Here is a 23,812-nt window from a genome sequence, read left to right on the forward strand (position 1 = left end):
GCAGGGCGGCAACGTGGTCCTCCATTCATACCTTCTCCAGATTCTACCGTCTGGATGTTCAGGCTCGGGAGGACACAGCATTTGCAAGGGCAATCCTTATTGGACCACGGGCAGCCTCCCACCCAGTTCGGGAGTAGCTGTTATACATCCCATTGGTCCTGAGTCCATCTGCTACACGCTAGGAAATGGAGAAATTACTTACCTGATAATTTCGGTTTCCTTAGTGTAGACAGATGGACTCAGCAGCCCACCCTCGGCTGCCATTACACATGATCGTTCATTGAATCAAGGTAAGCCATGTTTTACTCATCATAGGGCATCCACCCTGCCGGGTTTCAACGCTTTCCGGTTGAGGACACTGGCGGTCTCCAGCTATGGTCGATCAACCAATTCAATCCAATCAGAGTAAACACATTAAGTTAATCGGTCAGTCACACATATATCCATAATGCTTTGCAAGGAAGAATACTGAGAATCTGCACTTCCTGCAGGGGTATATGTACTAGGTGCTGACGTCAGATTGAAATCTGATCCGTCTCCAACTGCTAGCACGAGTACACTATACCTATTGGTCCTGAGTCCATCTGTCTACACTAAGGAAAACGAAATTATCAGGTAAGTAATTTCTCCATTTTGTACTATATGCATTTTGGAACCTCCAAGTTTTCAGGTCTTGTTTGAATTTCTTTTTGTCTGTTGTAGTTTAGTTCTTCCGGCATAGAGTTCCATAGTTCAGGACCCACTATAGATAGCACTCTTTCTCTTGTTTACGACAAGTGAGAGGTTTGTAATGTTGGGATAGAGAGGAGATCTTTATTTTGTGATCTCAGAGTTCATTGTGGTTTGTGTTGTTTAAGTGATACCCCAAATAGGTTATTGTTGTTATTGTTACTGTTATTGAATTTGATCGTTAATGTTTTAAATTATATTCTAGATTGTATTGGTAGCCAGTGTAGTGCTTTTAATATGATCTACTTTCTTGCACCGGATAGAAGTCTGTATGTAGAGTGACATCAGCTTTGAAACCTGACTCCATCTCCATCTGCTGGCAGCGGAGCATAACCCATTGGTCCTGAGTCCATCTATCTACACTAAGGAAAATAAAATTATCAGGTAAATAATTTCTCCATTATTACTCCCAGTACTTCCTTATCCCGCAGAAAGGTTTGGGGTCTCAATCCGATCTTGGACCTTCGTTCACTCAACAAGATCCTCAACAAGCCTCTCTGAATTCAATTCTGCCTTTCATTCAGTTCAATTAGATGTGTTCCCTGGATATGAAGGATGCTTACACACACATTCCAATCCACAAATCATGTTGATGTTATCTGTGCTTTCAGATAAATGCACAGCATTATCAGTACAAGGTTCTTCCCTTTGTTCTCTCATCTGCCCCAAGAGTTTTTACTTAGTGCGCCACAGCCACCGCAAGGCATTTACGGAAACAGGGATTAAGGATTTTCCCATATCTGGACGACTGGTTGATTGTGTCCCCAAACTTTGAAAATCTTCAAGTACATCTTGTTGAGACAATTTGTTGCCTTGAAAACCTGGGCTTTCTCATAAATTACAAGAAGTCCAACCTGTCTCCAACTCAGATTCTTCAGTTTATTTGTGCAGGGATAAATACATCCCTGTGCAAGGCCTTTCTACCCAGTGACAGAGCTCAAGTGCTATGATCTCTTGCACTCCATCTTCAACAGCAGACACACTCTACTCTTCGCCGGCTTCTTGTATTGCTAGGCCACTTGGTGGTGGCTATTCACGTAATCCCAGACACCCGCCTTCACATGCCCCACTTACAATGGGGTCTAAAGGCCCAATGGTCGCAATACAAACAGCCCATGTTGAGAAGAGTAAACATAACAGCTGCCATGAAAGTGGACATATCTTGATGGCTGAGTCTATCATTCTTAATAAAGGGAGCACCCTTTTGGACTCTGCCACACCAACTAATCCTCACAACAGATGACTCAATTCGGAGGAGGGAGCACATTTGCTCATCTCAAAAGACAAGGCTTGTGGTCTCCAAAGGAAAGCAATTTCCAGATCAACCTATTGGAGTTAAGAGCAATAAAAAATGCAATCCACACATTCACACCAGAACTTCAGGGGAAATGTGTGATGATCCATATGGACAAACAAGTAGCCATGTTTTTACATAAACAGAGGATCTGATTCCAGGTCACTATGCAAGGAAGCAGTGCAGATTTTGGAAAGGGCAGAAGGACTCTCCATCACCCTACAGGTAACTTACATGCCAGGGGTGGCAAAGTCAGAAGCCGACACTCAGCAGGATTTTTCACCCTCACAAATGGTCTCTCGACCAGGGAGTAGCAAATGATCTCTTTAACAGATGGTAGTCTACCTTACGTAGACCTATTTGCAATACAGCGCAACAGGAAACTGCACAGGTTCTGCTCAATCTACCCGAGCCCACGGAGGGAATTTTAGGACGTGTTCCTCATTCCCTGGACAAGGGGGCCTGTTCAACACATATCCACCAATACTTCTGATAGCTCGAACATAACAAAAATGCACCTGTGATGGAGCGGACATGATTCTCATTGCTCCTGTGTGGCCGAGGCAACCTTGGTATGCCTATCTAATATAATTTTACATTCATCCCCTAATTTCCCTGGGTAACAGTGCAGATCTGCTAACACAGGAGGGAAGAACTCTACTTCATCCCATGCGTTCTCCCTACAGCTGATGGCATGGAGATTGAATGGGTGGTGCTAGAGCACTTCAAGTTGCTGCAACACATTCAAGACATTCTAGTATCCGCTAGAAAACCTTCAACATGAAAGAACTATGCCTTTAAATGGAGAAGATACTATGAGTGGTGTGTTATCAAGAATATTGATCCATTCACATGCACTCCCGAGTCCTTATTAGAATACATTCATACTGTAGCAGTAATGGGTTTAGCAACATCATCTAAATAAGCTATTTCGCTTAAGTGTACCTATCATAAGACAAAAGATGGATTTTCCATTTCAGCTCACCCACTGGTGTCTTGTTTTTTGAAAGATCTTATTTGACTTGTGACCAGTTTATAAGCCTCTGGTTCCATAGAACATAAACATGGTCTTAAAGAAGCTTATATTTCCATTTGAACCTCTGGAAACCACCTCTTTAAAACACTTAACTTGGAAGGTAGTGTTTCTTGTCACAGTGACTTCAGCAAAAGAGTTAGTGAGCTTCAAGCACACTAGTACATTATTCTCTGTACTTGCAATTTTATCATGACAAGGTCTTACTTCCAATTCATCCATCCTTTTTGCCAAAGGTCGAATCTGCTTTTCATTTGAACCAAGCCATCACAATGCCCACATTGTTCCCAAAACCGCACAAGAATGACAGAGAGAAATTAACACACTTTGGTCTGTAAGAGAGCTTTAGCCTATTATAAGAGAACAACTCAATCTATTAGGCATACATCTGTTGTTCGTCTCTCTTAATCCAAATTCATCAGGTTCAGAGTGACAATAAGAACGTTATCAAATTGGATAACTCAGTATATTCAGTTCTGCTACACAGCACAGAGGGGGGGGGGGGGGGGTCGATTAAAGCCCATCAGGTGCGAGCAACTAACTGCAGCTACCATAGTACATCTTTACCATGTTCCAATTTGGGACATTTTGTAAAACGGCTACATGGTCATTGGTTCACACGTTCACATCCCACTATTGTCTTGATCAACAGTCAGCGTCAGACAGTTCGGTGGGAGCAGCAGTGTTAAACCACATCACAAGGTCTTAGGGCTGTCCACGAGGAGCATGGGTTAAAAAAAAAAAAAAAAAAGAGTGCAGACATGAAATGTTTCATACAATCTAGCAGCAACCCTAAGCTTGGGACTCCCAGAAAGCATGGCAATAATTCAGCCTACTTATGGAAAAAAAACAACTTTGCTTACTGTAAACGGTGTTTTTCATAGAAAGATTTAGCCATGCGACCCTGCCCTCCTCCCTGGACAGTCTTCTCTATCGCTGCATAAATGTGGCTTTATCAACTGAGGAGACCTGCAGGAACATGTGGGAATAACCATGCATGCTCATAGATCAAAGCTCTGCAGTCTTGGGGAGAGAGCTCTGTCCCATGCCGCCGGAGGTCACCCAGAAAGCATAGCTAAATCATCTAGCTATCTACAGAAAACACAGTTTATGGAATTTGCTTTTCCTTCCATGCATTAGAAGAATATACCAGAACCATCACCAGAGTCTCAAAGTAGTAGTATACTTCTGGAAGATTTGGCATATATGGCTTCCCTATAGAAAATGGCAGAGAATATCCCTTTCCAGTTTGAAGAAATTAATGAGGAATTGGACAACTTCCAGAGGATTTACATTTATCTAACTTCAAAAAAAATGAAGGCTGTACCTGTTCTTAAGGCACTACAAGATTTTAAAATTTAAAACTGGAAAAATTCATTGACTTCTTCCAGTGGCTAAAAACATTGATATAAAATACAGGGTTATGCAAAAGTTCATTTGACAAATGACTCTTGTAGAGTCTGCAGTGAAGAAGGCTAGAAAATCAAAAGCTTTTTCTTCCATCCTCTTCCCCCCTCCCATATCCAAGGAATCAAGACTAATGGATTCCATTGGGAAGAAACATTTTAGGCAGCTATGTTTCAATCTAGAGTGACAGCATATCAAATACAAATGGTGCAATTTTTTGTACAACACCTTGCAGAAAATTACTTCAGTTCTCTGGAGCAGGAATGTCAAGGAAAATTCATTTATCTCCTGTATGATGCAGATAAATATGCAAAACATATGGCAAGATCGATTTATGATTCTCATGATTCCACTTTTAGATCCTCTGCTATTGCAAAACCTACCAGAAGACTTGCGTGGCTGAAGGTGTCTGGCTTGCATGAAGGACGTACATGAGAAAATAGCTGATGTGCCTTGTTCCGGAGACAATCTCTATGGAGAAAAAGTAAAGGAGATAGTGGACATAAAGAATATTGCACTGCTCTGCAAACTTTAATGTTGACTGCTTTGGAACATCAATCCCAAAGGAGATACTAGCCTTTCATTAAAAAAAAATCAACAACAAAAAAACAAAACACCATACTATAGTAAGAGAGGATACTTTCAGTACCCTTACTACAAACACTGTACTTGAAGCAACAATATCAACAGCAGCAACAACCACAGTGGTCACACCCACTATCCAGGGATAGATCGAGTCAAAAGTAGAACAGTAATCTCAAAGAGCAAATAAGGATTTTTGACTACCCTTCCTCGCAATCCCTTCCAGTGGGTGGAAGGGTTCAATTATTTTTCCTAAATGGACCAATATAACAGATCAATGGGTTCTCTCAATACTAAAAATCAGGTTATTTAAACTTCAAATGTTACCCTCCAGATACCCCGCCTTGATCTCATTGTCATCCCATTTTTCAGGCAGAGATGAATTCATTAATACAAGTTTCTGTGGTAGAAGTACCTTTCCAAGACCCTTGAGTGAAAAGCTGTCCCTAAGGTACTTCCTTATCCACGAAATATCAAGAGGACTTTGCCCAATTCTGGATCTCGGAGAACTAAGTACATGTCTAAAGAGAGAAAAATTCAAAATGAATTCTTTAGGGATGATCCTTCCTTACCTTGAGAAAAGCAATTGGCTAGCTCTCTAGAACAAGACACATATCTTCATGTTCCTATTTTCAAAACCTACAGGAAACACCTGCGTTTTATGTTAGGCAATCAACACTACCAATATAGAGTGCTACTTTTGGTCACAAAGTGTTTGATCGTTGTGGCTTCTCTCAGAAAAAATAATTCTATTGTTTCCTTTCTTAAACAATTGGCTCATATCGAGCAGATCCTTCACTCAATCTAAGTGGATCGAATGGATGGTTATCAGGATGTTAACCACATTAGGATTCATTGTTAATGTAGAACAATCTCACCTAAAACCATCCAGAAACCTGGAATTTATAGGACACAAATAGATACCAAACTCTGCAGAGCTTTTCTTACCATCAAAAGAATGATTTGTTTAATTTTAATTGTGATGATATACTATGTTTTGTACATTGTTTATACTATTGTTTTATTACTGTTTTAATGTAAACTGCCATGATTGTATGTTCAGAATGATGGTATATAAACAAATATGATAGTGTGATCCCTATCTAACCCCACCCATTTGTGACAGCAAGAAGGTATATACAGATAATGGGACACATGGCAGCCACAGTACATTGTACCCCACTGGCAAGATTAAGAATGAGAGAAATTCAGACATCTGAAATTGAATTGGAATCAAATATCTCAATCCAATGCCCCAAACAATATTAGTAACAAAAGAACTCAAGTGATTAATAAAGTGGTGGAACCTTAAACCTTATGAGCAAACTGCCTTTTCATCTGCCAGAGATTCAGCAGATCATAGCTAAGGAAAGTTCTACTCTAGGATGGTGAACTCACCTAGATAGCATATACACTCAAGGAATCTGGTCCAGACAAGAAGTAAAACACTTCAATCTACTGAAACTCCGAGAAATATAGTTTTGAAAATAGAAATATGAAGATTTGTGTCTTGGATCTAGAGTAGCTATCCAATCATTTTTCTCAAGATAAGAGAGGATCATCCCTAAAGAATTCATTTTGAATTTTTCTCTCTTTAGATATGCATTTCCTAGTTTTTGAAAATTGCGTAAAGACCTCATCCATCCAGATTCAAACAACCATCAAGTGGATATGTAAAACAAGCAGGGAGGCACAGGTTTAATAGTTTTATGCATGGAGTTGGTAGTGATTTGGAATTGGGCTTCTCAAAGGGGAATTAAGATGTCTGTGAGATATCTCTCCCAGCCAAAGACAGGATTTCAGAAGATACCCTTAGTTGTCATCTTTAACTGCATGAGTGGTCTCTACATCCTGCAATAGTACAAAATATAAAAAAAAAAGGGGGGGGGACACCTCTTGTAAATCTTTTTGCATCACCGTGCAACCTCAAGCGTCCACTAGTCTGTTTAAAGAGGCCATCAATCTAAGTCCACAATGTGTGTTTCTTATATTGGGGAAGAGGTCTGATGGACACATTTCCACCAATACTTTTGACTGCCAAAACACTGTTAAAGCTAAGAAAAGACAAGGATACAATGATACTATTGGCACTCTTTTTTGGCCTCACCAATTATGGTTTCCATGGCTTCAAAGACTGGTCATATCTCCACTGGTGCTTCTTCCAGTTTTTTTCCAAATGTCCTAACTCAATTCAAAGGAGCTCTTCTCCATTCCCGCCTCCAGACTCTGGCACTCACAGACTGGATGTTGAAGGCAATATAGTAATGAGTTTACCATTTCCATCTGAAGTAAAGGAAGTAATTTTGGCTGCTAGAAAAGTCATGAGACGAGGAGGAAGTGACGTCAGCCACTAGATGGCTGCCTAACTCCCGAGCTCCCGGCACCGACCTGTAAAGAAAGCTAATACATAGGAGTTAGCCGACGCCTAAAACTTTTCTCCTAACGCGGTCGATTGCTGGAACGCTTAGGCATGGCAGCGAAAAAAAAAACGGTGGACTTCCAATGCTTCTCCTACCAAAAGGGAGGCGAGGCGGATCCCGGGCCTGGGGAATCGGGTGCGGCCGCATCGCTGGTGGCGCAGCCGGAGCCTGAAGATGATTTTAACATAGGAGCGGAAGAGGCGCCCTCTCGCTCGGAGTTCAGATCCTGGTTTTGCGGCATCCGCCAAGATTTAAAAACTTATAAAAAGGAAATACATGAGATGATGGAGGATTTCCGCGAGGAGCTCCACTCTGTCGGCAGGCGAGTGGATGAGCTAGACAACAAAATGGATGGTCAATCGGTTATTACTACGCAGCTCCAAGAGGTTTGCAATGATTTGCAGGAAGAGAATGCTGCCATGCGGGCCAAGATGGCAGATCTCGAAAATAGGGCTCGGCGGGGAAACCTGCGCTTCAGAGGCTTTCTGGAGACGGCAGAGAATGCAGACTGTGAGAAGCTTGTAGCCCGCTTTTGTGCTCATATGCTGGCCTCAGGGGGCGCCGAGTCCCCAATTTTACCGGAGGACATTAAAATTGATAGAGCGCACCGTGCGTTGCGCGCAACCCGAGCTAACCTCCCTCGAGATGTGATTGTGTGCTTTCATAGTTACCCGCAGAAGGAGAGGATTGCAACGGCAGCGAGACAGCATAATAAATGGCCTTGGGAAGCACAAGAAATCTCCATTTATGCTGATCTTTCTCAGGCCACCATGCAAAGCAGATTTGACCTTCGAGAAGTTACACAATTTTTACGTGAGAAGAATGTTAAATACAGGTGGCTTCATCCGTTTGGCCTCATTTATACGTGGGATGGCGCATCAACACAGCTGCGTACCGTGGAAGAGGCGGCAAACGTGCTGAAAGACAAAGGTTTTCGTCCCACCGCCAGGATGGATCGGAAAACGCGTACACCCCTCAACAAGGAGCAACTTCCCAGATGGCAGAGAGCCACCTCAAGGAACAGCAGGCTCAAACGGAATTCGGACAATGCCAAGGCAGCGAATGGCAAAACATGAGAGACGTGCCTGTTAGATGAATATCAGTTTTACTGCAGTACTACTTATGCAAGGAAGATTGCGAGGCTGCAGGGTTCATGCAGTTTATACTACGGTTGGTTAGGTTTCTAGCCATTCGAGTTATATTGATGTATTATGGTTATAGCAGGTCGGCTACCTCTGTTTAATTCATCAGTTAGGGAAGGTGGGGGGGCATCGTTAGTTCTTACTGTCCTCCTCAGGTTGTGGATTGATGGATCTGCGGGGAGGAACATGCAGGTCTGAGCAGTGGGTGGGAAGGGAGGAGGGGAGGGGGGAGGGGAAGCGGGGGGGAAGAATATGGGGGCAGGCAATAATTGGAAACCCTGTATATGTACCTCATGATCAATGTATGTGTGTGTGTATGCCGAAGGGGTTCTGTGGAGGGGGGGAACTTCGAGATATTCAGGATGCTTTCACTGTATATTGGCGCGCGGGTGGTTTTGCCAAATTGACATTATGACGACTATCCGCATTGTATCCCTTAATGTCAAGGGGCTAAACACCCCCCAAAAACGGCGCCATTTGTATAAGGAATTGGGTCAACTAAGAGCAGATGTAGTTTTCATACAGGAGACGCATTTAAAGGCCAGATATGAATCCCTAATGTCGTCCAACACCTATCCTTACCAATATTACTCAGCCTGCACTCGCCACTCCAAGTACACGGGGGTGGGGGTACTCTTGGCACGCTCCTTGGTTTATGAATATAAGGCATGTGTGCGAGACCCTTTGGGGCGGTATCTAATCCTCACTATAGCTATTAACGGGGTCCTGTACACTTTAATCAATATCTATGCCCCTAATCGAGATCAGGGCCTTTTTTTTGATCGGCTGAGCACGCTGCTTTCTACTCACGGCCAGGGTTATATTTTGGTGGGAGGGGACTTCAACTTGGTGCGGAGTCCTCCCTTGGATGCCTCCAGAGGGTATGTCACTGCTTCTAGCTCTCACAGAGCACGTTTAAATGAGCTGATAGAGCATTGGCTGCTGCTGGATGTGTGGAGAACGCTATATCCTCGATCGCGCTCCTATACCTTTTACTCTGCCCCTCATTCCTTATATACCAGAATTGATTACTTCTTGTCGGATAAGGGGCTGTTTAACCACATAAAAAAAGCTGAAATTAATCCTGTAGTATGGTCTGACCATGCGGCTGTTTGTATAGAGGTTGAGCTTCGCGGGTATGATGCTGGTCGTAAGTTCTGGCGCCTAAATGAGGCCTTGCTGGGGGATGAAGAGTTTAACAAGGTCCTTATTTCACAGATAAAGTCTTTTTTTGCACTTAATGACACAGGAGAGATATCAGCACCAGTGGTCTGGGATGCCTTTAAGGCTTATCTTAGGGGCTTATTAATCTCCAGGGGGACATATATTAAAAAGAGGGACTCTAAGGCCGCGCAAGAGCTGCGAGATACTATCACTATCTTGACCCAGCAACACCAGGCCACAGGGGCAGGGCAGACGTTAACGAGACTTACTAAAGCGAGAGAGGACCTGTTGAGATTAGACACCCATAACATCAATTATCAAATGTTATTAACGAAGCAAGCGTATTTCGAGGGTGGGAATAAGGCGGGGAAGCAACTGGCCAATAAATTGAAAAAACTCCAATATCAGAACAACATTGCCAAAATCAAGACTGAAACTGATACCATTTGCACCACCAACACCGAAATTCGCCAGAGGTTTCTGGAATTCTATTCCAAACTCTATGGCGCTAATCAGGATATCCTCCAGACACAGGTAGATGCATATCTGTCTGATACGCCTTTACCAAACTTGTCGGGTGAAGCGCAACAGGAGTTGGAGGCCGAGATCACGACGGTTGAGATATTGGAAAGTATTCACTCCATGAAATCAGGGAAATCCCCTGGCCCGGATGGCTTGACGGCTAAATTTTACAAACAATTTGGCCCATACTTGGTGGCGTACTTGCAAAAGGTTTATAATTCCTTGCGGGGGGGAGAATCTCTCGGGGCCCAAGCAAACCTGGCGGGCATAACGGTTCTGCCCAAACCGGGGCGGGACCCAGCGAACTGTGGCTCATATCGCCCAATTTCCTTAATTAACCTGGATCTTAAAATATTAGCGAGAATCCTGGCAGGCCGGGTGAACAAGTATATTCTCACTATTATTCATCAAGATCAAGCGGGATTTATGCCTGGGAGGATGGCGGGCGACAACATTCGTAAATTGGTCAATATATTATGGTTAGCCCACGACCGACGGGACGATTCTCTGCTTCTTTCAATGGACGCGGAGAAAGCTTTTGATATGGTCCACTGGCCTTTCTTATTTGGGGTGCTAAGACGGATGGGGTTCGGTCCTTATTTCTGTGCATGGCTTCAACAGTTATATGAACATCCCAGAGCATGCCTCAAGATAAATGGTGGGTACTCAGACAGCTTTGAGGTTGGACGGGGTACCAGACAGGGTTGTCCCCTCTCTCCCCTATTGTTCGCCATTTTTCTAGAGCCCTTGGCTATTCGGATCCGCAATAATGCGGCCATCAAGGGATTTGAGGTGGGCGGGCAATGTTATAAACTTTGTCTCTTTGCAGACGACATCATATTTACAGTCCGGGACCCTCATTTCTCTTTACTAACCATAGAACAGGAAATCCGCCGGTTCAGTGAGGCCTCGGGGTACAAAGTTAACTGGGACAAATCTGAAATCTTGAACGTTACCTGTTCCCCGGGGGTCGTTCAAGCTTTGAAGCCTTTACATCCATTTCGCTGGGCCGCTCAAAAACTCAAATACCTGGGAGTGTACATGACCTCGCACCCCAAGGATCTATATACTTCCAATTACTCTCCGCTTATTCAAAAGATTTTCCTTGATCTTGATAAATGGCACCGGCTCCCGCTATCTTGGTTAGGCAGAATAGCTACTCTGAAGATGAATACCTTACCCAAGCTGCTATACCTTTTCCAGTCACTTCCTATCCCTATACCTGAAGCTGCTATTAAATATTGGCAACGGCGGTTTTTTGGGTTTCTTTGGCGCAGACGGCCATCTCGAGTAGGTAAACAAGTGTTATACCAATTTAAAGTGGAGGGGGGACTGGGTGTACCTAATATTCTCCAGTATTATATAGCAGGCCAATTGAGACCGATGGTTGCTTGGCATGATGTCCGGGATCCAAGGCATTGGGTGTTGATCGAGCAGCAGAGGGTGGGGCGCATGTAGCCTCGCTGCCCTACCTTGGCAGCCTGCCACTACATGGAGGGACTGCTCGGGTATGTTGCCCACCACCAGACACACATTGTCTTTATGGAAGAGGTGGAAGGTCAAGGTTGTGGGAGACAGATCCTACTATTATCTCACTAGTCTCTACCATAATACCTCCTTTCAGACGGGTCTCCCCGAGCTAGCATTTCAGTCCTGGAAACAGAGGGGCGTATTGCGTATGGAACATGTATGGGGAGGTGCGGGTTTTCTTACTTTTGCACAGATCAGAGAGAAGTATCATCTCCCGGTTACGGAATTTCTCGCCTATAAGCAGATATCTCATTTCTGTCAGGTACATGAGATTGCTGCGGCTTTGGGGGTTGGGAAGACCCTTTTTGAGGGATATTGTTCGGATCCGCATAAACACACAGGTTTGCTCTCTAAAATCTACAAACTTTTAAATACTAAACGGGTGGAGACATCCGCTCACATTAAGGCCTGGCATGGTGATCTTGGTAGACAGCTAGATGAGAGTGAGTGGGAACAGATATATCTCAATATAAGCAAAGCCTCTGTCTCCTCGACAGTGATAGAGAATGGGTATAAATTACTGTACCGATGGTATATCACCCCGGACCGATTGAGTAAAATGCTACCTCACTATGAGGGATTATGCTGGAGGGGATGCCGGACCCGAGGGACTTTTCTGCACATGTGGTGGGAGGGGGATTGTGTTAAACCACTATGGCAGAAGTTGGAGCAGTGGCTAACGACTGTTTTGGAAAGGTCAGTGAGCCTTTCAATTGCAGGAGCCTTGTTAAATACTCCTCCGGATGGCGAACTATCTTCAACATCGGAGTTTTGTACCCAAGTGTGTACTGCTATGCGGATGGAAATCGCACGGGCATGGAAGGATGGCAAGGGACCAACGTTTGCATCAGTACTACATCGGATTGATCACCTTTGCACCATGTATCGCATCACAGCTGACAAGCATAAACGGATGGAGAAATTCCATAAGACTTGGGACTCCTATCTCTGCTGGAGACAAACTTGGGATTCATAGCTCTTTGGCATAAGCCGTGCAGGGATTGCACAAGACGCACACACCTCGGACGAATTATGAGTACTATTACTGTTTCATGGACTTTATTGTTTAGGTTTTTGGTACGATGGGCTTCTGCTGTTACTTTTTGCCTACATTGGTTTTCTGATTTGCCTGTATGGGAGGGATGGGGATTCCAAAGGGGGATAAATGGAAACCTCATGGTGATGTGTATGTTCATGGAGTTGTAGATTGTTCGTTGTACTTTGTGATATGATCACCAATAAAAATTGTAAACAAAAAAAAAAAAAAAGAAAAGTCATGAGACAATCTTGTAATGTAAAAGGAAAACATTTGGGGGCAGATTTTCAAAGGGTTATGCGCGTAACCCCCGAAAAGCTGCCCCTTCCACCCCCTGCGTGCGCCGAGCCCCGGGACGCGCGTAAGTCCCGGGGCTTTCCGGGGGGGGGGCGGGCGCATGTCGCAGTGGGTGCATCATCGGGGGGGGGGGGGGGGCTGGGGGCATGGTTCTGGCCCAGGTGCAATCTGGGGGCGTGGCTGCAGCCTCCAAACCAGCCCCCAGACCGGAACATGGCGCCTCAGCAGCCTGCAGGCGTAACTTGTAAAATAAAGGTGGGGGGGGGGGGGGAATTAGTTAGGGTTGGGGGTTGGGTTAAATAGGGGAAGGGAGGGGAAAGTGGGGGAGGCCAAAAGGAAAGTTACCTCCGAGGCTGCTCCGCGCGTGCAGGCTGCCGATTTTGCGCAGCCTTGCGCTCGCCGACCCTGTATTTTATAACATGCGCGCGGTAGCAGATTTGTTCGCGCCAGGTTGCGCAAACAAATCTACTCCCACGCGCACCTTTTAAAATCTACCCCTTGGTGTTCTAAAGTCAAGATCCTTTCACATGCTATTATATCTTCCTTACTTCGAAACTTTTGCCATCTATCCAATTCAGGATTGAAGTCAAACTTGGTAAGAATTAATTTAAGTTCAATTGCTGCTTATCAATATGTGAAAAGAGTCTCTATATCTCTAGTGCCTTTAGTATCTAAACTTATAAAAGGTTTGTTTCATTTCACACCACCATTTAAAACACTGTATGCCCAATGGGATTTAAAAGTTCTTGTGCAGCTTTCAAGATCTCCCTTTGAACCCTGAGCAACCATAAAAGTTAAATGGAAATTTCATTTTATCATAGCCATAACATCAGCAAGAAGAATAAGTGAGCATCAAACATTTGTAATATACCTACTTTACACTTACAATAGTTATTTTGAGAACACATCCACATTTTTTGTCTATAGTAGTAAGAAAATCTACCCAGTTGTTCCTGTCATATGCTACTAATTATCATGGATAAAGAAATGGACATTGTCCTCATGACATTGTATTTCCTTCTGCTATTCAAAGTCCAAGATCCCTCTTCCACAGAGAGAACACACCTGTTAAGAGCTACTGCTGCATCAGTTGTGCATTTCGGACAAGTCTCAGTTCAGGACATCTGTAAAGCAGCTTCAGGGTCATCTGTTCACACTTTTACAAAACACTACTGCTCAAAACAATCCCAAACTGATAGCAAATTTGAGCAGGCTTCTTCAAATTTTGTTTGGTTAACTGCTTCAACTTTTCATATATTATGGACCACAGAAAAAGGAACAATGATTTTTGCAGCCATTAGCTAAGGAGTCCCTACTTGAGTGGCTGTTTGTGCTGCTTGTCCATGGAGAAAGCAATGTTGCTTGCCTGTAAGGGGGTTCTCCATGGACAGCAGCACAAAGCCACAGGCCAAACTAACCCGCCTCCTGAAGTTGAAGGATCTTGTGCAGCAACAGCAGCACAGGAACTCCTGTGCTTGTACAAAAGACATTTAGTCTTCAAGAGCTGTAAGAGTTTACTTCTCCTTAGCAGTACCGTTGATGACATTTATGTGGCTGATTTTGTTCTCCTGCCCACAGAGAATCCCTATTATAGGTAAGCAACATTGCTATCCCACCCCCTACTGATTACCAAGGTTCAGTAATAAACAACAAATCTGGCTTCTCGGAATCTAACGTATTATAAAAGAAAAATAATTTATTCATAACAGAGCCAACACTGACCAGAAAACCACTCCATTCAATCTTTATTATCCCCTACTTCCGGACCTATCCTGCCACAACCATACTGTTCCCTCCCTCTTATAATTATTCTTCCCCCAATATACCTTCCCTGCCGTATTACACCCAAAATAAGCTGATCTCCCCCTACCCTCTGATCCATTAAAGTGACCATCCTCCCCCTCCCCCACTTGTGCTCACTCCCAGTGGCATCTAAGCACCAGCTTAAAGGCCCTCAGCTCTATAAGTGGGCAGAGCAATGGGCATTGCATGGCAGTGGGAGTAGGGCTACCACTTCTGATTAGTCTCATTCAACAGCAGCCTCAAAGTGTTGGGCTAGTTGCCACTGCAGAAAGAAAGCAGCGCCTGGGTCTCTATTGCAGCTGTCCCGATGGCATCTACAGGCAGGTTTAAAGGCCCTTGGTCTGGAAGAGCAGTGGGCAATGTATCATCTAAGGGGCATGGCTACTGTTTCCAATCACAGTCTCACAAAGCATGGACTCTGCATGGGCACTATGTAGTGAAGCCAAACAAGAATCCGGAGTTTCTGTGAAATCCCATAGAATCTGACCTACCTTGTTGTATGCCTTCCAGAAATAAAAGCCCTCTGCCTTCCTTCACTGGGACTGCAAGAGTCACTTTTGCTACCTTTCTTTCCCAGGCAGGACCCTGGCCCAGTATAGTATGCAGGAGACTTCTGTGATTTTCTCATCTCTTCTGGTTTTTACCCCCACCAGCAAATCATGCGAGACCGTTGGATGAATGTAGGTCATGAGGATGATGAGCTGAAGCCCTATGTGGAGCCGGTTCCAGATTACAAAGACCCCAGGAGAACAGGTGAGGTGATCTGCCAGATTCCCCCCTGCCACCATGTCCTGTTCTGATCACATTGTCCCTCCCTCTCCTCCATTTCTCCAAGTTTTAGGAAGCTTGCTGCTCTTCTCATCACATTCCCTGAGAATCCCTACCTCTTTTTCCCTTCCATTTCTTTCCACCTACTGCTGGGAGTGTGAAAGGAAGCAGAGGACATTATAACCTGTAATCTGATCAGTGACGCTGATAGGGCCACAATTTTTTTTTTTTTTAAGAAATGTAGATAACTTCACCTCCCTGTTTCCTCCCTGCCTCTTCTATTGCATCTCTATTTCCCGCTTTGTTAGAAGCCAATGCATCTGTGATGCAAGTCAGGAGTTGCCTTGCAGCACGATAGTTTTAACAGCAGGAGACTGAGGGTATCTACTCATGGCCAGCATCTCCTACGAAGGACAATGTGTTCACTTTTACAAACTCTCATCAGGAACGAGCACTGTGGTGACATTTGGACAGTGAATGCTGGCATCGTAGAGCTCTAGGATTGGAATGGTCTCCTGTTCTCTGCCTTATCAAGGCATGGATAACACAAACCTCTGGTCTCTCTGCCTCCCTCTGCAGATTTGATGGTCTCCATGGGTTACACTCGTGAAGAGATCCAGGAGTCGCTAGTCGGCCAGAAATATAATGAGGTCATGGCCACATATCTGCTGCTAGGGTACAAGAACTCAGAGGTATGTATGTATGGATTTATGTATTATGTATCCCATTTATGACTCCAAAAGCTCAAAGCAAGGTGCAGAAGAATTAAAATTACAAACAAAAACAAAACAATCAACAAAATATAGAAATTGATAAATTACCTTAAATACAAGTACAACAAAAAACCATAAACATAGAAATAACAGCAGAAAAGGACCAAACGGTCCATCCAGTCTGCTCAGCAAGCTTATGGTAGTATCTGCTGTTTGAGTCCAATTACCCATCACCTCTTGCCATTGAAGCAGCGAGCAATGTTGGAGTTACATCAAAAGTTTCAGGTTGATTGGGTAAGGGTAGTAACTGCCATACCAGCAAGTTACCCCCAAGCACTCTACTTCATTTCCATCCTCTAGCCTTTAGGGTCCACAGTGTTTATCTATGCCCCTTTGAAATCTTTCACTGTTTTTGTCTTCACCATCTCCTCTGGAAGGGCATTCCAGGTATCCACCACCCTCTCACGGAAGAAATATTTCCTGATGTTGGTTATGAGTCATCCTCTCTGGAGTTTCATTTCATGACCCCTAGTTCTACTGATTTCTTTCCAATGGAAAAGGTTTGTTTGTGCATCATTAAAACCTTTCAGGTATCTGAAGGTCTGTATCATATCTCCCCTGCACTTCCTCTCCTCCAGGATATTCATATTTAGGACCTTCAACTTTCAACACATACTAAAATCAGAATAATATCATTGGATTTGAACCAAACCCCAAATAGTCAAAATGACTGAAACACAAGTATAAAAACTGTACCTCATCCCAAACCAGCTCAACAAAAAAAAAAAAAAGGTAAAATTATGGAAATACTTGAAACTTAATACTGGAAAGAACTCTGGCTGTGGCATTCTGTACCATCTGGAACTGAAAACCTTTCAAAATCAGCCTCTTAAAAAAAGAAGTTTCCTAGCGTGTAGCCAGATGGGCTCAGGACCAATGGGTATTGCGCTCTCCTGATAGCAGATGGGAGACTGAGTCAGATTTCAAAGCTGATGTCAGCCTACATATACCCGTGCAGCATGCTTAGCTCTTCAATATTTCTCAGTCTCCATAGCAGATGTGGACACTATCCCAAACGAGAATAGTTTACGAAGAGTCCTGCTTAGGTTTCTTCTGCGGTGAAACCTACCGGTCCCTCCCCCAGTCGAGACTTTCCTGAGGTGATTTTCGATATCTCTCAGAGGTGAGTCTTAGTCTGCCGGCTGATTCCCAGCGTGGACTTAGCCCCAGGGTGGCTGAAAGGCAGCGGGTGCAGATTTGAGTGCAGCGGTGAAGGTATTCCCCTCTCCCCAAGCAGCTGGAGACCACCCAGCACACGACCGGTAAGTGCCGAGACCAGGTAAGGTAGAAACCTTTACTTCTAAGTCTCCGGTCTCCAAAGCTCGAACAGCTGTACCGTCCTCCCTCCTCCAAGGTTTAAATCGGGTTGAGCAGCTTTCCTTGGGGCAGGCCCCAATTCGGTGCAAGGGTCCACACACGTGGAGACCCTCCGAGGGGGTTGCCATCTTGCCTTCGGGGTCGTCTGCGCCATTTTCCCCATCCGACCAATGTACCATTGGCCGGAGACCCGAAATGCCTAACTTAAGCGCTTAACTACGGTTTGAGCACACAGCGGCGCGCACATTTGGGTTGTGCGCACAGCGATGCACACAACTGGGCGCTTAACTGTGCCGCGCGCACAAACTCCATTGCCCGCACACACAACTTGTGCGCACTTCGTGCGCATAACTTCTGCACATCCAACACTCACAACTAAGCGCATCTGTGCACATAATTCCACGCACGGGCGAGTTCCTAAGCCCTATACGTGCACAAATAATGGCACCGCCATCCAAGAAAGCCAAGGGACCCTTCCTCTGCCCAGCCTGCCACTTACGAGCCGCACAGCCTGGATCGGAATCCATCCTGTGCCAACAGTGCGAACAGAACCAGGGAGAACCAAATCAAGAACCTCTTCAGCCAGGAGAAGGGATCCAGTACCACGGATGATGGCATCCCGGATCTAAGTATTTCCAACTCTGCGTCCCCGCAGGAAAATTCCTCCAAAGCTACCACTACAACCCCTCCTGGGATCAACATGGATCCAGGAACCTTCTGCTGGGTGGAATTTTTCAAAGGGCTGTGAACCTTTGTCCAGGCACAACCAGCCCCTGCTGCCCACCTGACTCAAACCCATCCGGAAGCACAAGTCCTTCCTGGCACCTCCCGGGCTTCTCGAGACATGCCTCTCCTAACCAAGAGCTTCTCTGGGGATCCAGATACCTCAGAGGACGAAACAGACACCCTGGAAGAAGGAGAAATTCCCCCAGGGATGGTGCCATACCGGACCATGCTCTGATTCTTCCACAAGGACAAGTTACCAACCCTAGTGTCCCAGACTATGAAGACACTGGATCTTCCAGGCACGGAGTCCGCAGCAGAACCAAAAAAGAATCCCATGCTGGTGTACCTCCGTAAGGCCTCATGCTATTTCCCTATGTTGGAGCCCATTAAGGAACTGATTGTCCTGGAATGGAATGCTCCAGAGGCCACTTTCAAAGGGGGGAGGGCTCTAGAAGCCCTATACCCGCTGGAACCCATGGCTAAGGAACTTCTACATTTCCCCAAAGTGGATGCTATGATCTGTGCAGTCTCAAAACGCACTATGATCCCAGTGGAGGGAGGAGCAGCACTGAAGGATGCCCGGGATAGAAGGCTGGAAGCCATCCTTAAGCAGTCCTTTGATGTATCAGCAATGATGCTACAAATTGCTTCCTGCTGCGCATTAGTAGCATGTTTCTGTTTGATCCTCGCCAGAGATGCAACCACGCCCGGAGAAGCAATGGAGCCTGCGGTCTCCTTCCTCAACGATGCTACCGCAGACCTTGTGTGCACCTCATCCAGGGGTGTCGCCGCTGCAGTGGCGGCAAGAAGACAATTATGGCTCCGGAATTGGTTGGCTGACGGGACGAGGGGATCGTAGGGAGAAACATCGGCATCGTAAGTCTCGGACCGTCGAGGGAGCAAAATCATCGACCTCGCCACCGTCCGAGCCACCATCGAAGAAGCCCCGTCCAGGAATGGCACCGACCATTCCTGCGACCGGGCCATCGAGGCCACCCTCACCCAATCGGGGTTTGGGAGTCGCGATTCCGCCTGTAAAGGTGGTCCCTCCGACTGTGCCTCAGCCTCCCTCTTCCGTCACAGAGCCGGGGCTGATTGCCCTAGGTCTCTGGGAAGAACTGGACTGGCTGGTCCAGGAGGCCATCGACAAAGCAATGCAACGACTCCAGGTTCCTCCGGCACCAAGAGTGGAACTGATCACCGACCCAATTCCAGCAGCGCTGGCACCGCTGCTATCCCGGATGGAGGCACTCATGACTGCCCTTCCACCGGTGATTCCCGGGTCTCCGATGGCTCCGGTGCGCTCCCCAATGACAGCTTCATCGGGAGGAGAAACACCATTCCGCATTCCTCATTCGGGGGTATTGCCTCAGCCATCGATGCCATGTCGTCCCTCGCCACCGATTCATTCATCGGGGGTGATACGCACATCGGCACCATCGATGCCGGCACCGGTGCCCCCGGTGATTCCTTCGATTTTCTCGGAGCCTCAGCCGGGGCCTTCGGGTATCCAACCCCTTCCTCGTCCTACAGGTCAGCCTGCTGATCCTTATGACACTTGGGGTGATGATACTTCCACAGACACCGATGACTTACCTTCACCTCCCTCTCCTACTGAAAGTAGAAAGTGTTCTTCTCCAGAGGACCTTTCTTTCAATAATTTTGTGAAGGAAATGTCTGAGTTGGTCCCTTTTCAGCTTCAGACGGAACAAGATGATAGGCACCAGATGATGGAGCTTCTCCAGTTCCTGGATGCCCCTAAAGTGATCACTTCTATTCCCATTCATCAAGTTCTTCTTTACCTCCTCAAAAAGAACTGGGAAAATCCTGGATCCATTGCCCCAGTACACAGAAAGGCTGACACTACCTATTTAGTACAGTCAGCCCCTGGCTTTCATAAATCTCAGCTCGACCACCACTCAGTTGTGGTAGAATCAGCTCAAAAGAAAGCAAAAAGGACGAAGCCTCACTCCTCTACCCCCTCCTGTTAAGGAACACAAGTTCCTAGACAATATTGGTCGACGAGTGTTCCAAGGGGCCATGCTCATCTCCAGAATTGCTTCTTACCAGCTGAACATGACCCAATTCAACAGGGTCATTTTCAAACAAATACAGGACTTCTCTGAAACCCTGCCTGACCAATTCCAAGAACATCTTCAAAGCCTTGTCAACAAGGGGTTTGAGGCAGGAAAGCATGAGATAAGAACAGCTTATGATATCTTCGACACCTCCACTAGAGTTTCTGCAACTGCCATTTTGGCAAGGCGCTGGGCCTGGCTCAAGTCTTCTGACCTTCGCCCAGAAGTACAAGACAGGCTCTCTGACCTGCCCTGTATAGGAGATAATCTGTTCGGTGAACAGATTCAGCAAATAGTGGCTGAATTAAAGGACCATCATGAGACCCTCAAACAGCTCTCATCGATACCTTCTGACTTCCCTTCTAGACAGCCCTTCAAGAAGGACTCTAAGAAGTCATTCTTCCGTCCAAGGAAGTACTATCCTCCACCAGCAAGGTTCCGAGTTATGAGGCCTTATCAGAAATCTCAGCCTCGCCAGCCCCGGAAGCAAAAGCCACAAGCAGCTCCCCAGCCAGGGCCTGCTTCAGTTTTTTGACTTTCACTTGGAGAGCAGCAGCCTGATTCCTCTGCCAAGCATACCAGTGGGAGGTCGATTGTGCCACTTTCACGGCATGTGGCAATCAAACACAACCGACCAATGGGTGCTAGCAATCATTGCTCAGGGTTACCACCTAAACTTTCTTGCTCTTCTGGACTCACCACCTCTACAAGCGTGGAGAGTAACCGACCACTCTGTCCTTCTGGAGCAGGAGGTTTCCCTTCTCCAGTTAAGAGCAATAGAACCCGTCCCTCTTTCGCAACAAGGCCTAGGGTTCTATTCCCGGTACTTTTTGATCCCCAAAAAATCCGGGGGCTTCGTCCAATCCTGGACCTTCGTGCCCTCAAGTACCTCAGGCGGGAAAAGTTCAAGATGGTAACCTTGGGCTCGCTTCTACCTCTTCTACAAAGAGGAGACTGGCTCGGCTCTGCTCTCTGGACCTCCAGGATGCATACACCCACATTGCAATAGCTCCAGCTCATCGCAAGTATCTCAGGTTTTTAGTAGGCCCAAAGCACTATCAATACAGAGTGCTTCCATTCGGCCTAGCATCCGGCACTACGAGTCTCTACCAAATGTCTCGTAGTTGTCGCAGCTTTTCTCAGGAAAGAAGGTGTTCACATCTACCCCTATCTAGACAATTGGTTAATCAGGGCCCCAACCCAGCAAGCCGCTCAGTCGTCCCTGGATTTGACCCTACACACTCTAATTTCTCTAGGATTTCTCATCAATTATGAGAAATCCTATTTAGTCCCATCTCAAACCTTGTCGTTCATTGGGGCACACTTGGACACCTTACAGGCAAAGGCCTTTCTACCTCAACAACGAGTGCAAACCCTCGTGTCCCTCGCTCACCAGTTGCAGTCTCAGCATACAGCAACAGCTCGGCAATTCCTTGTCCTTCTCGGACACATGGCATCCTCAGTCCATCTCACACCAATGGCCTGCCTGGCCATGAGGCTCATGCATTGGACTCTGAGGTCACAATGGATTCAAGCTACTCAGCCTCTGTCGACTATTGTCCACATCACCGACGCACTCCATCTGTCTCTCGCCTGGTGGAAAGATCAGAACAATCTTCTCCAGGGACTGCCCTTTCAACTACCAGATCCTCAACTCATTCTCACCACCGACGCTTCCAACCTCGGGTGGGGAGCCATTGTGAACGATCTGCAGACACAAGGATCGTGGTCTCCAGAGGAAGCCAAACACCAGATAAATTTCCTGGAGCTTCAAGCAATGCAATATGCTCTCAGAGCTTTTCAGGATTACCTATCAAATCACATCATCCTGATTGACAGACAACCAGGTGGCCATATGGTACATCAACAAGCAGGGAGGCACAGGCTCCTTCCTTCTGTGTCAGGAAGCTGCGCAGATTTGGGCGGAAGCGCTCTCCCACTCGATGTACCTCAGGGCCACCTACTTGCCGGGAGTGGACAATGTTCTAGCAGACAAGCTGAGTCGCGTCTTCCAACTGCACGAGTGGCCTCTCAACCCCTCGGTAGCGAACTCCATCTTCCAGCAATGGGGTTATCCCCAAATAGACCTCTTTGCGTCCCCTCAGAACCACAAAGTGGACAATTACTGCTCCCTCGTTCGGAGCGAGCGCTTTCAGCCCAGAAATACATTCTCCCTCTCGTGGGCAACCAGTCTGCTTTATGCATTCCCTCCACTTCCTCTTCTCTCGAAGACTCTCGTGAAGCTCCGTCAGGACAAGGAAACCATGATCCTGATAGCACCTCACTAGCCACGCTAAGTGTGGTTTCCCATACTCCAGGATCATCCGCAGGCACATTCCCTTGGGAACGGACCCGCTTCTGATCACTCAGAAAGACGGATGTCTACGCCATCCCAATCTTCAGGCCTTGTCCCTGAAGGCATGAATGTTGAAAGGTTAATCCTTCAACCACTTAACCTTTCAGATTCAGTTTCTCATGTCCTGATTGCTTCACGGAAGCCTTCCACAAGACAGTCTTATTCCTATAAATGGAAAAGGTATACATCATGGTGTTCGCAATCCCTTGATCCCTTTTCCTGTCCAATCCCATGGTTTTTGGACTATCTCTGGCATTTATCGGAATCAGGTCTAAAGACCTCTTCCATCAGAATGCATGTCAGTGCGGTAGCCGCCTTCCATAAATGTGTCAGGGATGTCCCTATATCAGTACAACCCCTCGTAACATGTTTTCTGAAAGGCTTGCTCCATATCAAGCCACCTTTACGTCCTCTGGCCCCTTCTTGGGACCTTAATCTGGTTCTCGGGCGGCTCATGAAACCACCATTCGAACCTCTTCACTCCTGAGACCTAAAATATCTCACATGGAAAGTGATTTTCCTTTTGGCTATCACTTCAGCTCGCAGGGTTAGTGAGTTACAGGCCCTAGTTACCTATCCGCATTACACTAAACTCCTGCAGGACCGGGCGGTACTCCGCACTCACCCTAAGTTTTTGCCTAAGGTAGTTTCGGACTTTCACATTAATCAATCCATCATACTACCTATCTTCTTTCCCAGGCCCCACTCCAACACAGGGGAACAGGCTCTGCATACCCTTGACTGTAAGCGGGCTCTAGCGTTTTACCTAGACCGTACAGTTGCCCACAGGAAAAGCACTCAGTTATTCGTCTTTCCATCCCAACAAATTAGGGCA

General features: G+C 46.0%; 1 protein-coding gene across 6 annotated transcripts in view; it reads left to right on the forward strand.

Annotated features, from left to right (window-relative positions):
• Window positions 1-23,812, forward strand: part of MARK2 (microtubule affinity regulating kinase 2) — a 462,018-nt gene that overhangs the window by 275,062 nt on the left and 163,144 nt on the right. For all 6 annotated transcript variants that reach the window (XM_029614697.1, XM_029614694.1, XM_029614695.1 and 3 more), the window contains exons 10-11: window positions 15,613-15,712; window positions 16,307-16,419. In XM_029614697.1, coding sequence (XP_029470557.1) covers window positions 15,613-15,712; window positions 16,307-16,419 — 213 coding nt within the window. The remainder of the gene's footprint in view (window positions 1-15,612; window positions 15,713-16,306; window positions 16,420-23,812) is intronic.

This window comes from Rhinatrema bivittatum, chromosome 8, assembly GCF_901001135.1.
Source record: "Rhinatrema bivittatum chromosome 8, aRhiBiv1.1, whole genome shotgun sequence".
In the NCBI taxonomy this organism is placed as follows: Eukaryota; Metazoa; Chordata; class Amphibia; order Gymnophiona; family Rhinatrematidae; genus Rhinatrema; species Rhinatrema bivittatum.